The sequence below is a fragment of the Labrus bergylta genome, chromosome 4 (genome assembly GCF_963930695.1).
Source record: "Labrus bergylta chromosome 4, fLabBer1.1, whole genome shotgun sequence".
Taxonomy (NCBI): domain Eukaryota; kingdom Metazoa; phylum Chordata; class Actinopteri; order Labriformes; family Labridae; genus Labrus; species Labrus bergylta.
In genome coordinates this window covers 21,938,726-21,954,059 of record NC_089198.1, presented here as the reverse complement: position 1 = coordinate 21,954,059, position 15,334 = coordinate 21,938,726, and the positions used below count along the sequence as shown (strand labels likewise).

General features: G+C 43.5%; 1 protein-coding gene across 3 annotated transcripts in view; it reads right to left on the bottom strand.

The window, feature by feature from the left end:
- Positions 1-426: 426 nt before the first annotated feature.
- The window catches only part of kmt2cb (lysine (K)-specific methyltransferase 2Cb), a 68,918-nt gene continuing 54,010 nt past the window's right edge, over positions 427-15,334 (bottom strand). For 2 of the 3 annotated variants that reach the window (XM_065954082.1, XM_065954084.1), the window contains exons 39-61: positions 13,744-15,299; positions 13,532-13,643; positions 13,369-13,435; positions 13,181-13,241; positions 12,818-13,050; positions 10,450-12,261; positions 10,012-10,203; positions 8,885-9,049; positions 8,645-8,774; positions 8,298-8,445; positions 7,948-8,132; positions 7,637-7,773; positions 7,182-7,464; positions 6,574-6,713; positions 5,887-6,000; positions 4,634-5,750; positions 4,399-4,535; positions 4,157-4,299; positions 3,875-4,049; positions 3,664-3,780; positions 3,501-3,574; positions 2,410-2,518; positions 427-2,304 (exon numbers count right to left, since the gene is read on the bottom strand). In XM_065954082.1, the coding sequence (XP_065810154.1) occupies positions 2,212-2,304; positions 2,410-2,518; positions 3,501-3,574; positions 3,664-3,780; positions 3,875-4,049; positions 4,157-4,299; positions 4,399-4,535; positions 4,634-5,750; positions 5,887-6,000; positions 6,574-6,713; positions 7,182-7,464; positions 7,637-7,773; positions 7,948-8,132; positions 8,298-8,445; positions 8,645-8,774; positions 8,885-9,049; positions 10,012-10,203; positions 10,450-12,261; positions 12,818-13,050; positions 13,181-13,241; positions 13,369-13,435; positions 13,532-13,643; positions 13,744-15,299 (7,300 nt within the window). In that variant the 3' untranslated portion in view covers positions 427-2,211. The remainder of the gene's footprint in view (positions 2,305-2,409; positions 2,519-3,500; positions 3,575-3,663; positions 3,781-3,874; positions 4,050-4,156; positions 4,300-4,398; positions 4,536-4,633; positions 5,751-5,886; positions 6,001-6,573; positions 6,714-7,181; positions 7,465-7,636; positions 7,774-7,947; positions 8,133-8,297; positions 8,446-8,644; positions 8,775-8,884; positions 9,050-10,011; positions 10,204-10,449; positions 12,262-12,817; positions 13,051-13,180; positions 13,242-13,368; positions 13,436-13,531; positions 13,644-13,743; positions 15,300-15,334) is intronic. The other variant, XM_065954083.1, reaches the window with a different exon arrangement.

Here is a 15,334-nt window from a genome sequence, read left to right as displayed (position 1 = left end):
CACATTTACTTTCCAGTTGAGTGACCATATAGTCTTCGACATACTGTACATCTTTTCCACGAGTGTGAAAACTGCATTTTAGGGATAAACGCAAGAAATGTGTACATCTTTATCTAAAGATCAACTATAGATCAAAGAAAGATATCTGCTTATTTATCGCTATCAGATTTTCCTTTTATCAATATCGGTATCTGCACCAAAATTCCCATATCAGTCGGGCCTCAGTTTTAGTAAATGTGCGCGGTTGGCTTGGGATGTGGTGGTGGTACCCACAGGGATATCTTCATGGGAGAATTTCCGGTTACGCCCCTGATCCTGTCAGCGTCACCAGAAATATTTCAAATTGGTTATAAACCCTACACTTAAAAAGTTTGAGTGTGAAACACCTTTCTAAAATATGCTACAACTATAAATGACATACACATGTTAACATGTAAAATAGTTTATTTTTGTAAATGTTTCTAAATTCAATTCCACAAACTCCAAACCTCATACTCTGTACACTTCAAAAGGCATTTTCAAAAAAAAAAAAAGGAGAAAAAAAAAAAAAGATAAAAGGAAGAAAAAAAATAATCTGACTACACGACCAAGAAAATGTTGCACAAACACACTGGCAGGATGATTTAATATCATACAAGAGAAGAAATATATCCAAGAAAGAATTTTGTTACAACCATTCATTGAGAAAAATATATACAATTGAGTCTTCGGAAAGTTAAAAAAATACATGCCATATACATTACAAGTTCTAAGACTGTCTCCAAAATTTTACAGTCGACTTGAAATTGTGCACGCAGAAGCTCTTGCGCTTCGAAGCATGTGACTTGTGTAGTTTCAGTATAAGAAATATTTCTGATTAAGGAGAATGCCATTTCTGTTCAAAGGAGCAGAACAACCTACAGTTCCAAAGAATGATTCAACATACAATTCTCTCGGTCACACACTGGTTTTGTCTAACTCGACAACATCATTAGACGGTTGCACCTTATTTTCAAAGCAATGTAAAAACAAATACAGGTAAATACATGTCGGTGTTCTTATTTATGTTAAAAAGTTAAAAAGTTTTTTGGGTTTGAAAACCTAATTCACAGTTCTTTAAAACCAAACCTGATTACAGCAAACAGATCGCACGGATCTCTTTCTATTTGAAGGTTTTTCTTTTTCCTTTCCTTTATTCTGTAACCGATAACTCGTTACGTTAGTCAACAAAAATATTTATTCTTTGAGTGGTCAAAGTATGTGTAAGTCACAAAACACTACGCTACAATACCTTACTTTTAATACAACAAAAATACTTTGTGAATTATTGTGGTTATATTACAAATTCTGTACAGAATAATCATAATATATACTCTCAAACTGAAATAACGTCCATCTTAAATAAATTTCAATGACAAACGGAACAGAAACATTTTTGAAAAACACCCAAACATCGAGAAGGTTAAGGTAGTATTTGGTCGGTTATTCCTATAGTTTTCTTTATGTACATTTATACAAAAAGTAACAGCATGTCTTCCTCAATCTTTAAAAACAATAGCACTCTAGCCTTCTTCAACTCAATCTCATCATTTTGAGAATAAAATTCATTCACTCAGTAATAAATACAAAACCTCTCAAAGTTCACACAAATTACATGACAGAGACCTATGATAAAACTGACTCATGGAATCAAGTATTTAAAAGTTTTTTGTGTGTATGTGTGTTTTTTTTGTTTCTTTTTGTTTTTTTTTCTTAGTGCAAGTTAATATTCCCTTCGCAGTGTTCATTGCTGTACATTCCTCATTCAGTGATGTCTACATTTAGTCATACGGTATACATTAACAGTATGAAACAAAAGGGCCTGCCCTTAGTAAGCAATAAGGCCGCACCCTGCACAGTGCTTTCTCATTCGCTGGTGGATTCCTCAACCCATGTACACCAAAACGCACAAACGCGTAAAGACAGACGGAGGCATCTCATACAACTGAGCCTCTCACATAGTATGGCACAAGTCACATCCTGCTACTGTGTTCTATTCCCCTTCCTCCACCCCGTCACCTGACCATGATCTTAATAAACCAACACTTCAATTCATTCATCTCCTCCAATGGTTCGGGCCTTCTGCTCTTAAAATGACTTAAGCGTGAAGCGGTTTGTCTCTCTCTGCAGAGATCACAGCTTTCACACTCACTTTAGCAAGGAATGCATTTAAATTAGTCACTTCTGTTCTCTTCAGTTAATCCACTTCCTGCATTCAGGAGCTCCACAGTGGCAAGCGATCTTGTGTTGACCCGCCGCACTGTCAAACTGGTAGTCGAAACACAGCTGGAAGACAGTGAGAGAAACATTTTCAGGAGGATCGCAGCAGCACTTTGGAATGTTTAAGATGCAACTGAAGGTAAGAAATCTGAACAAAGAAAAGATATCCACCTCCTCTGCTTTTTCGATTCGGCGAAGGCAGCTGATGATGATTTTGTAGCCTCGTTCAAATGTGACCACCTCAGCAACACAGTTCGGGGCACAAGAGTGGTTGATATATCTGAAAAACGATACAAAAGGGAAAAATATATTTAAAACAAAACTCACACCACCAGGCGTTTTCTATTCATTTCATTTCCTCATCTTAACTTCTCCCACAAAAGTGTGCCTGTAACCGCTTCAGAGACTCCACTACTAAACGGAGGTAAGCTGGTCCACTGTTCTTCTTGTTGTTTTCTTCTATAATTTGTCCATACTACAGCGCTCCCTGTATTACCCACAGTGAGCAAATCAGCTTCCATTCATAGTTTGAATCACACCACAAGTTGGTAGATTAATGTAATCCTGTTAAATTACATCAAATATTTTTTTAATTTTCAAAAATACACTGAAACAATCTTATTTTGATGTCAATGAAACTGCTTAGAAATGACAAATTCATAAAAAATGAGACATAAATATGACAGAGGTTAAGCATCTGTCATATTAACAAAAACACTCAAAAACTATTTGACTTTGTTGCATCAAGAAAATGCAAAGTAAGGCAGTATTAGCTGAGCTACATTGCTGCTGGGCTGTTTGTCGCCAACTAAATGTTGTTGTATTGCATACAATGACAATAAAGTGTCTTATCTTATCAGAATTGTGCACCATCTTCATCAAATTCAATGTTTACCATTACATCAAATGAGCACATAAGTGACTGTGCCACATTGTGGGCTCCAGAGCCATGATTGACTTAATCATGTACACATCAATAACAAACAAGTAACGACCATTTTAATGTGATTTAAGCTGTATGCATTCAACATTAATGTAACATCTTCATGCAGGTTTGAGTGGCTTTTAACTGCAAAGATTCCAGTTTGTAGGCAATGTCCCTTTAATTCAGTTTAACTATTACTTATTACTATTGCTTATCATGAACACTTACTTAGTATTTAGAGTGCAACAGAACACACTATTCAACGCACAAAAGAATGTGAAGAAAATTACAGGTATTGGATGTTCTCAGTTAAATAAACCATGTAATGTCTTCTTACCTTGCAAGCCCCCCACTTCGAGTGGCATCAACAACATGTTCGCTGTCGATGCGGAACATGAAAATTGTTCGGTTCTGTCAGAGGGAGAGGAGAAATTACTTGTCTCGTTTTGAAAAATAAAACTTAGGTTCTCAGAAGATTTCAGCTTCAAACAGATGTTTACCTGTGATCTGTAGATGTTTTCCTTGCTGACGGCAACCTCGTTTCGGAGGACGGTTCCATTGTACTCAATCACCATAGTCTGTTTTTCCATGTCTCTAGCAGCAAACAGCCCCAGGCCCTGAGTATACATTACACAAGCAAGGTTTTCGTTCTGTGCACAGGAATCAGTCGAATTCTGACAAAACTGAAAAAAATAAAATTTCAACACTGACCTGGATGCGGGAGCGTCCCAGATAGACATTGGCTCTCCACTCACTCTTCATCCAGCGGTATTGAGAAGACCTGGGGTGCACTACCGGAGGCTTGATATGGGGGGCGCCACCTTCTCCTTGGGCCACATTCTGGTTGGACCTGGCACTGCTGCTGGAGACTGCCTGGGGTTGTGGCCTTTACAATGAGACATGAAAGTAGTGAAATAACACAAAATATCAATAAATAATGTGTTTTTTTTATTTTTTACAACATGGCCACAGACTAGCTTCATTTAAAGCTACCTTATCACCAGTGAAGTGTAAGGAGAGCTTGTTCTTGGCTGGGCTCGTGCACAGCCAGCTGGATTAAACACGAGAGGCAATTCCACCAGAGGGTTGCGTCCATAACGGAAGGAGTATCGTTCACAAGCCTCCACTCCTGGCAGCTGGAATGAATGAGTGAAAATAAAGTATTACGTCATGCAATGTCTGCACATTTGTGTCATATTCTCAGAAAGGAGCAAGTCACATTTATAGCTACAAACCGATTCAGTGATCTTGGCCACAGCAGGGACTGTGAGTCCAAACAAGTCCTCTCCTTTCAGGTACACAGGGAAGAGCTTCAGAGTTCCTGATTCATTTCTGCTCTCAGCCACAGGACCCAGAACCTTATCCCACACTCCTAATGAAAAGTAAAACACAAACGAATGATGATTCAAAACTGCACTCTGAAAAAGCTTCACAAAGTTCTAGCTTCACAAAGAGCCCTTAAGGACAAACCTTTAGCAGAGGCGTCAGTCAGGACCAGGTCTTTGTAGCCCTGTTCGATGACTCTGATGGAGAACTCCGGCAGGCCATCTCGCTCCTCAACAGAACAGATGTAGCGGCAGCGGCGGTTGCCATGGCGCATGCTCCAGTAAATGCGGCAAGCCTCATAGCCGACCGGAAAGATGCATGTTGGGGAGTGGAAGGTTGCCATCTGTTGAGGGGTGAGCTGGCCCATTACATGCGACACCAGACTGCCGACTCGAAAGGTGTAGCCCAACTCAGGTTGTCGCACGGCAGTTGCAATCTGACGCACCTCGTCTCTTTGGACGTAGACGCGTCTGAAGACAGCAAAGCAGCGCAGCTCATGATCCAGTGCATGTCCGGCTGTTCCCCGGGGCCTGTGGGCATGACAAAGCATGGTCTTGTCTTTGAAGAAGGTGCAGTGAGCTTGCAGAGCACAGGTGAAATGGTAGACATTGGTGCAGCGTAGGCGGTGGCAGCCGCTGGTCGCTCCAGTCTGCTGGCAGAAGGCGCATCGTACTGTTTGTCCACGCCGCAATGCGAGCTCCACGTTGATGAGGGCGCCAGCCTGCGTCTCATACACCTCAGTCGACCAGAGGGCACAGTTAAGGTGAACCCAAACATCAAGATCTAAGTTTAAAAGCCGAGCAGGGCCATCGGTGATCCCATCTCCAAACTGGTGGCAGAAACAGCACCGCCTATAGTCCCGCAGAGACACAGGTGGCCGCAGGGAGGCCCCGAGTTTCTTTAGGAGCTCATCAATCTTATCCTCATCCGGGAGCTGGGAGTTTCCTCTTGGCACCACAACCTGGACAGTCCACTTCCTCCAGCGGAGTCCTTTCTGTCTCTTACCCTGGTGCCAGCCGTCATGTGACCTCGGCCGGGCCTTCAGCTTCACTGTTACTTTGATGGCATCTGACTTGGTCTCAGTCTTTGAAGTCTCGCCTGCTGTGGGGAAAGGGATCGGAGGAGTAGAGGGGGGAGACTGTTTTGGCTGAAGCTGGGCCAGGCAGTGAACATCCATAGATGACATGTTGTTACTATACTGGTGCAGAGTTTTAGACAGGCTCTCTGTTTGCACTGATGTAGGCAGAAGGGACATGGATTCCTGAAAAGATGAGACAAGAGCCATGACTTCCAGCAAAAAACAAACCATACTGACAGCAAGCTATTAAGCATGTCATTCACGTTACTTAGTCTCACTGGGTGTTTAAGCTTTTTTTTTTTTTTTTAGACCTTCATACCTTAGTTTCTGTGATGGATCTGGATTGCAGAGGTGCCGAGGAGCAGTACAGAAGGAAGCAGCTGTGACTGCAGAAGACCAGGTCTTCTTCAGATTTCAAACGGCCTTCAGATTCCTAATGAGAAAAATGAAGAGCTTTAACAGGCTGAATAGGGAATGAGGAGTAAAATTAAATCCTGACCATTATGAACCGCTTAAGCTTAACTGACATTAAAATAAGTTATGAAATAAACATCAAAAACATACGATATTTAAAACACCAAAATACTCTGAAGACTGAAGTCATGGGGTATGATGTTTAACCCACTAAATGATCTGAAATGGATTTAACTCCAGTTGGCAGGATTTACATAATCAGAGGATATATGCAGAATGTGTGTGTGTGTGTGTGTGTGTGTGTGTGTGTGTGTGTGTCTAGTTGTGTATGGCTCCTCAGGCTGAACGTAGATAACATATCCTCTAAAGTAAGGTCCGGGCATACAGTCAAGGCTTACCTAGGCCCACACTAGGAAATCAATAATAAAGTAATCCGTTCTTGTTAAGCAGAGTGGACTATTTTCTGAACTGGTATCTGTATATTTAAGCACATCTGAAGCATCCAAATGCTAAAGCTAAAACATGGCCTGCCTACGTTACATTTCTCTTCCTGCTGCAATCAAGAGTAGGTATGTGTCTTTTTATGTGATACCTTCATGTGGGCAGGGAGATCTTTGATGGATTTCTGCACTCCATTTCCCAAAACCACCACCTTACAGTGGCAACACCACTGAGGTTTACATCCCGGACTGGCAGTGGTCTTCTGGTCAAGTCCTCGAGTCAAAGCTGCACCTAAATTAAGAGAAATTTTTTTTTTTTCAAAATGAAATGAAAAACCTGCAGTAGTGTGTTGTTTTACATTAAGATAACAACTGAATAATTTTTCTTGGAACAAAACACAGTCACAAAATTCAGAGGAACAGGGCTAAAAATATGGCACCTGTGCTTGGTCAACTGCGCCACTTTTTTTTTTTTTTAATCAAAACATTTGTGTAAAACAGGTGTTTGTGTGCTGCAATAGAAGCACCTGAGCAATATACTGCCCTCAGGCTCAGATTTATGATAGTATGATAGACAAAATGTCAGTCTGTATGTACTGTTAAGAAAGATTATAGCTCCAGTAGATGTAAAGCATAAACAATTTTTCATCAGTCCGTAATAATGCTAAGCTTAATTCACACATGACATATTAACTACATGCTGTGTATTACAGTACTTATTGGAATCTGATATGCTCTTGTTCTAATTTTATTCCCTCACCTGGGCTGTTGGGATGGAATAGGAAATGATGTGCCTGCTGCTGTTGCGTCATCCCCTGCACTCCGACGGGCCTCATCATCTGTCCTGGCCGACCGTGAAGCCCTCCATTGTCTCCTTGTCCGCGGAAGAGCATGTGAGGCCGAGGCTCCATGCTGTGGGGGCCCATCCTTGGACCACCGAGTATGGATAGGGACCCCCTGTCTGGGGTGCTGCTGACCTCATAGCTGCTGGGGATCTTCACACACAGTAGGTCTGAAATGGCTGCTACTACACCTGTGATGTTCTTGAGGGGGAAAAAAGTTATATAAGTTTAATCACCTGAGTAGTTCCAACAAGTCAACCATGTTTTTATTTTATCTTCCCTATTTCTTCAAACAAATACCTTCCTTAATTCGTTAAGTTTTTGACAGGTGCTTAATTTCTGTGACACCACTGTAAATGTAAACTCTACTTACCTCTGCTGCAGCGGGTCTCAGTGTGATAGCCACAGATACTAGCCCTTGTTTGGAACCATTAGACATGGGCCCAAAGGGAGTGCCAAAGAACATCGCTGAAGGCTCCGTTTTAATGTCTTGCAGTTTTATTTGTGTTCCTATAAAACAAAAAGGAGCTAATTTAGAAGAAATTAACCACACTGTTCAGGCATTCCAAAGCTGTGTGTACACATTTCATACACAAAAACAATGTATTAATTGGTTATTATTAATTTGGACTGTTGATTAAATGCTGTAATTGGGTTCATCATGTTGGAGATGTGTGAGTTTACCTTTCCCATCAGGTGCAGGAAGCATGGGCAGGACTGGAGACAGGCAGGGCGATGGTGGCTCTTCCTTCACCAGAGACAGGTCTGGGTAGCGACTGATCTCCATGCCAACCACGCTCTCAGGAGAAGAGGAAGGAACAAAGCTATCAGGTGTGTCCCGGTCCTTGCAAGGCTCCTGTCCTCGGTTGCTGTTATTCAACAGGAGACAAACAAGAGAAATGTGTCAAAACCATGCAGCTGAAGTCGATCATCATAACATGATCACATGACAAACCAACACAAACGGTTATAATAGCTACTTGCATTCCCGTAGCCCCCAAAAGACAGTTCAATTATTGTTATATATTTGTTACCTGAGCTCCTCCTGGTTGTTGTGAGGAGGAGTGGGGAGGGAGGCTGGGACATCCACAGTTTTTGGTCCCTGTGCAATGGCACGGGCTAATAGATCTTCCTCAGTCCTGAATGGGACATGGAGTGGCTTGGGGACGAGGCCTTTAGACACTGTATAAAACAGGAGCAAAATATCAGTAATCATTTACACTGTGGCTTGTAGTGATGGAAATACTCCATATCTGAACAGCTTTTAAGAATATGGTTCTGTGAGACACTATTTTAGGTGTTCAACAGAGATCAAACAATCAGTACCACGGGACATTTAGGTGACAAAGTGATATTAAGGCGCATCTTCTATTACACCTACCCATGGCAGCAGCTTTGCTGGCCAGCTCTTCTGTTGTGGCAAATCCATTGATCATTTTCTGTCGGTTCACAGGTGGTGGGGTGGGAGGAAGAGATGCAGGTGGTGTTGGTGGATTGCTCAGGTTACTCTGCTGTCGGAATCAGAGCAGATGCAATGTCAGCACATCACGCAACAGACACACTTAAAGCCCATCGCTGTGTTAACCCAGTTCCCTCCGCAAGTAAGGTAAGAAGATCTAACCTTGTAGGCCAGTTGGGAGTAGTAGTCAGAGACTCCATCAAGTGTGGCGCTGCCAAAGGTACCAGATAGGAGGTTCTCTCCGTTGAGCTGGCCGCTGCCGTAGGGAGAAAAATGAGCAAAGTTGACTCCAATCAGAGGCTCCATGAGGGGCAGGAGGGAAAGCTGCTGCAGGAGGAGAGAAAAAGACAAAGGCAGGGGAGGGGATAGGAGGACAAATCAGCACAGGTTTACTACAGTGGACCTTCTAATAAAGCTGCCACACAGAATGATACAATTCATGTAGAAAAATACAATGAATAAAATGAAACAGTTTATTATCACCCTGTATCATTCATTTTGACCTAATGATAACTTTTCAGAACGTTATGATCAGAAGTAAAGACATCTTTAATGGAAACTTGAAAAGGGCAGAATGTTGGCAATCAAAAGACGACAAGAGCAGCATAGATTTGTATAATGCAGGACAAACTTGTTATTTCTGATAGCACGGTTGCATTTTTCACATCAAAGAAGCTTTTATCCAAAAACCTCTCCCTGCTACAAAAATTACAAGCTTAAGTGTAGATTGGAAATTGGAAAATTTCCTAATGTCTTATTACTTGCGCAGTTCTCTACCTCAAAGAACACAACAGTACAAAGCTCGCTCAGGTGGGCATCAACTCCAAACAGTGCAACATGGAGGCTTCTCCAGCTTAGAGACACATTGTAAACCCTGCATATTGACTTTCAGGCAAATCTATGTTATACTAAAAGAGACCATCTTATTGTAGTATATGCTAATTTAGAATTTTTAGGCAAAGAGACAGCTTCATAAAGTTAAAATCAATAAGCTTCATTAAACGCAGGACTTGCAATAAAATTACAAAACCTCTTCTACTCTTCTGAATTATAAAAGCGCCTGATACCTGTGTGTGCAACTGTCATTCAACAAGAAATTAATTACAGTAATATGCCTCTCATATGTGAAAAAATGTCTTTGTGCGCCAAGAGACTGTTCTTTTTTGAGGCAGTAATTAATACTATGAAATTCTCAGTTCGTGATTTAGAATCTTTTGTCCCAAAGTCTTGATATGCTGCAGCAGGGCGAGCTGTAGGAGAAGGTCGTAAGGTGTTAAAATTAATCTTACCTGTTTGATTTGGGTCATTACAGAGTCAGGGCCAGAGTGCATCAGCTGCCTGTCATCCCCTTCCTTTTTCCTCTTCTTGTATCTCGAAGCAGGTTTCTCCCCTCCTTTTGGAGCCCTCTTATTCCTCCCTTTCTTCTTCTCCTGTTCAGGGAGCAGAGGTCCAGGAAAGTCTGGGATGCCATCTGAGTATGCCTGGAGACACGAGAGGGATGATGAAAATAAAGGCATCAAACACCTTCAGATTTTTTGAGAAGCATTATAGCTATGAGTGAGATGTTTTTAAACACAAAACTATGACTCATCTAAAAAACTGACAGCCATGACTCATACCAATTTAACTATCACATGCCTCCCATATGAATCACTAAGCCTGTCTATGACTCACTATGTTGATCACCCCCTCCACACTCTAACTGTATGACTAACAAAAACACTGACCCCATTGCTGTCCATGGAGCTTTGCCTCAGCAAAGATTTGCAGTCTGTGGCCTCCTCTTCCTCCGAGCGCATGCTCTCCTCTGACCTCTGCTGGGACAGTCCATGTGGAGGTGTGCTCTTGTTTTTCAGAAGGTGTTTTAGAAGTTCATTGCCTGCTTCCCCCTTATTTGGACTTTGCCCTGCAGCAAAGGGAGACATGCTCCCTTTATTACCCTCCTCCTTCACAGAGTTCATTCCAGATACAATGTTTCCTTCTCTGGGCCCGTGACACTCACTGACATCCGTCTGCTCCAGCTTGATGTTGTTGAGGATCCTATCATGTTCCTGAGCCTGAGCTCTAGCTGAGTCTGAGGACAAGCTATGTTGTCCACACTGACCTCCAGAAAGTTGCCTTTCCAGCTCAGAGTGACTGGGGGTGGAAGATCCCAGCAACGGGGACCTTGACAAGTCCTGGTCACCAAAGAGATGGGTGTTTCTGGTTGGGGTTGACGAGGTGTCTGAGACACATGGTGTTAGAGGGGCTGTGAGGTCTGAGTGTGGAGTTGAAGGTGTCTTAACCGAATCTGCATCGTCATCTTTCTTCTTTTTGCGATTCCGTTTTTTCTTTCCTTTCTCGTCTGGGATGATGTTGGAGTAAAGTTGAATTAGAGACTGGCCAGAGCCGGGGAAGTTAGATGGTAGAGGTGTGGCTGAATCACCTCCGAATGGAGGACCCTCACCTGGCATTGGAAGCATCATTCCAGGTCCACTGAACTGACGAGGTCTGGGATGACCCTGGAAATTAGGTGCCTGTAGAGTGAGATTATCAGGTCCAAAACCAGGCCCCATGTCGCGGGGCATCATTCCATTGCCCATCATTGCCCTCCTTTCTCCTTGCATAAAGGCTCCGGGTGTTGAGCCCATACTGGGCATCATGCCCTGGTGCTGGGGGAACATCGTCCCGGGTTGTTGTTGTTGTTGCAGAGGTGGCCTCTGGGGCTGCATGAAGTCCTGTGGCAGCTCCGAGTTAAAAAATGGCATCTGAGTGAGAGGTGCCATGTTCCCATCTTGGCCCATCATCCCTTGCTGTTCCATTTCCATTCGGTGTTTCAGGGCTCTCTGTCGTTCAACTTCCTGCATCAGCTGCACCCGCTGTCTCTCCTGCTGCTCCCGAAGTCGCTCCCTCCTCTCCCGCTCCTGGAAGCCTTCACTGAATGGGTTGTTGTCGTCAAAATTCATACCCCCTCCTTGCATGGGTTTACCACCACCTGATGGAGCGGCTTGTGCCTGGGGATCCACAGGCATCTGTGGGTGTTGAGGTATGTTACCCATCGTCATCTGATGAGGTTGACCAGGATTTGCTACAGGTACCCGCGGGGGCATTATAGGAGGAAGCCCTTGTCCGGCCATGGGCATGGGAGCACCAGGATGCCAGCCGGGTGGTGGGTTGGGCAAACACTGAGGTGCATTTGGCTGACCAGGATGAAGAGGCATCTGCATCATGGGGTTCATAGGTGGTTGGCCCATTGGAGGTCCACTGGAGACCATAGGAGGTCCACTGGGGCCCATTGGAGGTCCACTGGGGCCCATTGGAGGTCCACTGGGGCCCATTGGAGGTCCACTGGGGCCCATTGATGGTCCACTTGGGGCCATTGGAGGTCCACTGGGGCCCATTGATGGTCCACTTGGGGCCATTGGAGGTCCACTTGGCACCATACCAGCAGGACCTGCCATTGGGTGCATCCCAGGCAGTATGGGAGTCATATTGTTTTGCTGCTGTTTCACTCTGTACTCCTCTATAAGTTCAGCATGCTCCTTCTGCTGCTTGCGGATCTAAACAAAAAAACAAGACATAATCACTAAAAAAGTGACTGAGTTTCTCTATGACAATAACAAGGAAACTGTGAGTTGCTTGCAAGGAGTTTTATCACATTTTCTACGGGAGACTTACAAGGACACGAGTTTACCCAAGGGAGGAAATGAACAATCTTTCTTTCAAACATTTTAGTTTTAAGCAGAAAATGGAAAGTGAAGAGGATCTTTTTTTCTCACACAGCTTTTTTAGAAAGTCAAAGCAGCAGTTGACAGGTGCAGACATAAGCTTGTGTTTTGAATTCTTAAGTTTTCTTTGGATTTAAAAAAAAAAGTTTGCTTGAAAAATATAAGTAAGGAAATCTTTCAATGCTCATGCTTTACTGACTATAGCTGTTAAAGAGTTAGACCAAAAACTATCAAAACTAACCATGTCTGCACTTAAAGTAAGTATCAGTATAAGACCCTAACACCACTGCTCGTTAGACCAATGTAAGGGCTCTGCTTTAGGCAATCACTGAGAATAGAAGGGTTGAAATGGAATTCATTGGTGGAGCTTGACAGGTCCAACATTTACCTGCTCCAGTTGTTTCTGCACTACACCCTGCTGCTCTGTGACATGTTTGAGCTGCTCAGCGTCCTCCTCAGGGAACTCTCTCCCCGCCTTCTTGGCTGTTCTCTGTTTGGCAGACAGGGCTTTCTTAGACTTCCTATGAGCTCCAATCTTCTCTTCCAAAAACTTCTGCTGCATTTGAAGTAGTTGCTGAGTCTCCTGGAGCCACTCCTCGTACTGAGCCCTCTGAGCATTGTCTGTGAGACGAAAAAGGCTCTTTTGTTAGCAAACTTGACAGCATGAAAAACAAACATCTTAACATTTCGAGGCTTAACAGAACTCTGAGTCGAAAAAGTTTAAGATGCTTGTACATTTTTTGAAACTTACTGACAAATCCTGGTCCAAAGTTTGGTGGATTCGGTCTTGCAACTTGCGTCAATTTGCCATCCTGAAAGCAAAGATGACAAATATGTTATTATACATATTTATATTGACAACTTGGATTTATTTATTTTTTCAAACGTGGATATCTAATAATACTGTTTTAAGATTAAGCAGAATAATAATGTGATTACCTGTCCAACAACTTGTGGTGGAAGTGGTGTGCTTTCAGGAGGTGGTGGTACAGGGACAGCAGGAAATCTGAAATATAAAATACCATGAACCATTTGGTCAATGAATCATACTCAGTTATAGGGCCTCATATATTTATAATAGCGAGCAATCCTAGCTTTTTACCTGTTCATGACCATTGGATTCATTCCCATGTTGTTCTGAACCATGACTTTGTTGATGCCTTTCAAAGCAACCATCTTGGCTTTCATTATGGGATCGGTGATGGCATCAAAATCTGAAAATGACAAATAATGCAATCTCAGAAATACGCACTTTTAATTTGAATCTAAATATTTATTAAACACTAAAAAGATTTTGTGGGCTATATAGTTTACCAATGTTTGGGAAGAAGGAATCGCTGGAGCGTTGTCGTATCATGGCTTGCATCTGCCTCTGCTGTTGTTGCTCCTGCCTTTCCTGGTCCAGGAGGTCTTGCAGTAGGAGTGGCTGCTCCTCTAGCAGAAGAGGCCGATGTTGCAGGCTGTGCTGGCCCAACGCCTGGTTCAGTGCAGCCTGCTGAGCCTGGCTCAGACCGCTCTGGTCAATTCCAGCAAGCCCCATCTGGTGGTCTGCCTCAAAGTCGGCCATAGAGGCTTCTCCTGTAGAGGTAGCGTCAGGTATGGTTTGAGTTATTGTAAGTCCAGCTGTATGCTGAGAGTCTGTGACTTGGTTCTGCTGGGGCATGAGGTTACCTCCTGGATTGACAGATTCCATGATTGTATTTAATGACTGCTCTTCAGGCTGCTGCTTAATAAGTAAACTAGACAGGACCGGGGTGGAGTCAGACAGAACTCCCTGCTGGTTGGAGGTTTGCTGGTCAACGACCTCAGGGGGGTTCTGACAGTCCTTGACCTCTAGTTTTATTTCCTTCCCGTGTGCTAAAGAGGCAGAGTCCTGACTCCCAGAGGCTTCCAGCTTGATTTCAGCTGAAGACTGCTCACCTGAGGCCTCTGACTTTGCCAGTACAGATGCAGAACTCGATGAAGCCTCAGTTACTGTGCTTGAAGTTTTACTGATATCTGCAGTGTCATTATGGTCATCCATAGGATCACTGAGATCCAGCTCCTGATTAAACAGGTCTTTCTTGATGTCATCCAAGTCAGGGTCTGTATAGGCAATGATGTCGAATTTCCCTGATGTTAAGAAGTCATCAAGGTGTAGGTCATTTGTCTCTAGATCTAGGTCTTTTCCGTCTTCAGGATCCAAATTAAGGTTCTCCAAGTCTGCATCCACCAAGTCTTTCACCTCCACATCCTCAAGATCTTTCACTGCTGATTCCTCTGCATCAAGTTTTTCCTCCACACCTTCAGAGACTGTCTCAGTCTGCCCAGCAGAGGGTGCAGACAGGATCATAGATGCTGTCATGTTTTGGCTGTCACTGGAAGCAGGCTGGCTAATGGATCTCATAAAAGATTGTTTGAGCGAGTTGTTATCTGGCATTTGGACTTGCTGATGAAGATTGTCCATGCTGGAAGATAGATGTAAATGTCCGCTTTGGCCGGCCATGGCATCAACCATCCTGAGCCCCTGATTTATAGGAAACCTGGAATCAGATCCTCCTGCAAAGCCTGGTAGCCGCTGACCCTGAAAGTTGGGATCTATGTTGCCACCTTGCATAGCACCCGGGGGAAATGGCATACGTGGCCTATTTTCTGCTACTCTGTGTCGTAATTCAATGAAAGGCTGGCCCATGATGTTGTGTTGCTGCACAGGCATACCACGTGGTGGAAAGTGCTGGGGCATCCCCATAGGGTTGCCTCCCATACTCTTTGCCATTTCAGCTGACATGGACCGTCTCATTTGAGGAGGGACATCCTGCATCGGGTGGTGCCCCCGGGGGAAGAACTCTTGGGCCCCATGAGGTCCTAGAACCCCGGGTGGAAATGCAAACCTGAAAAGGACACAAGTATTAAACTTTTTTCTTTT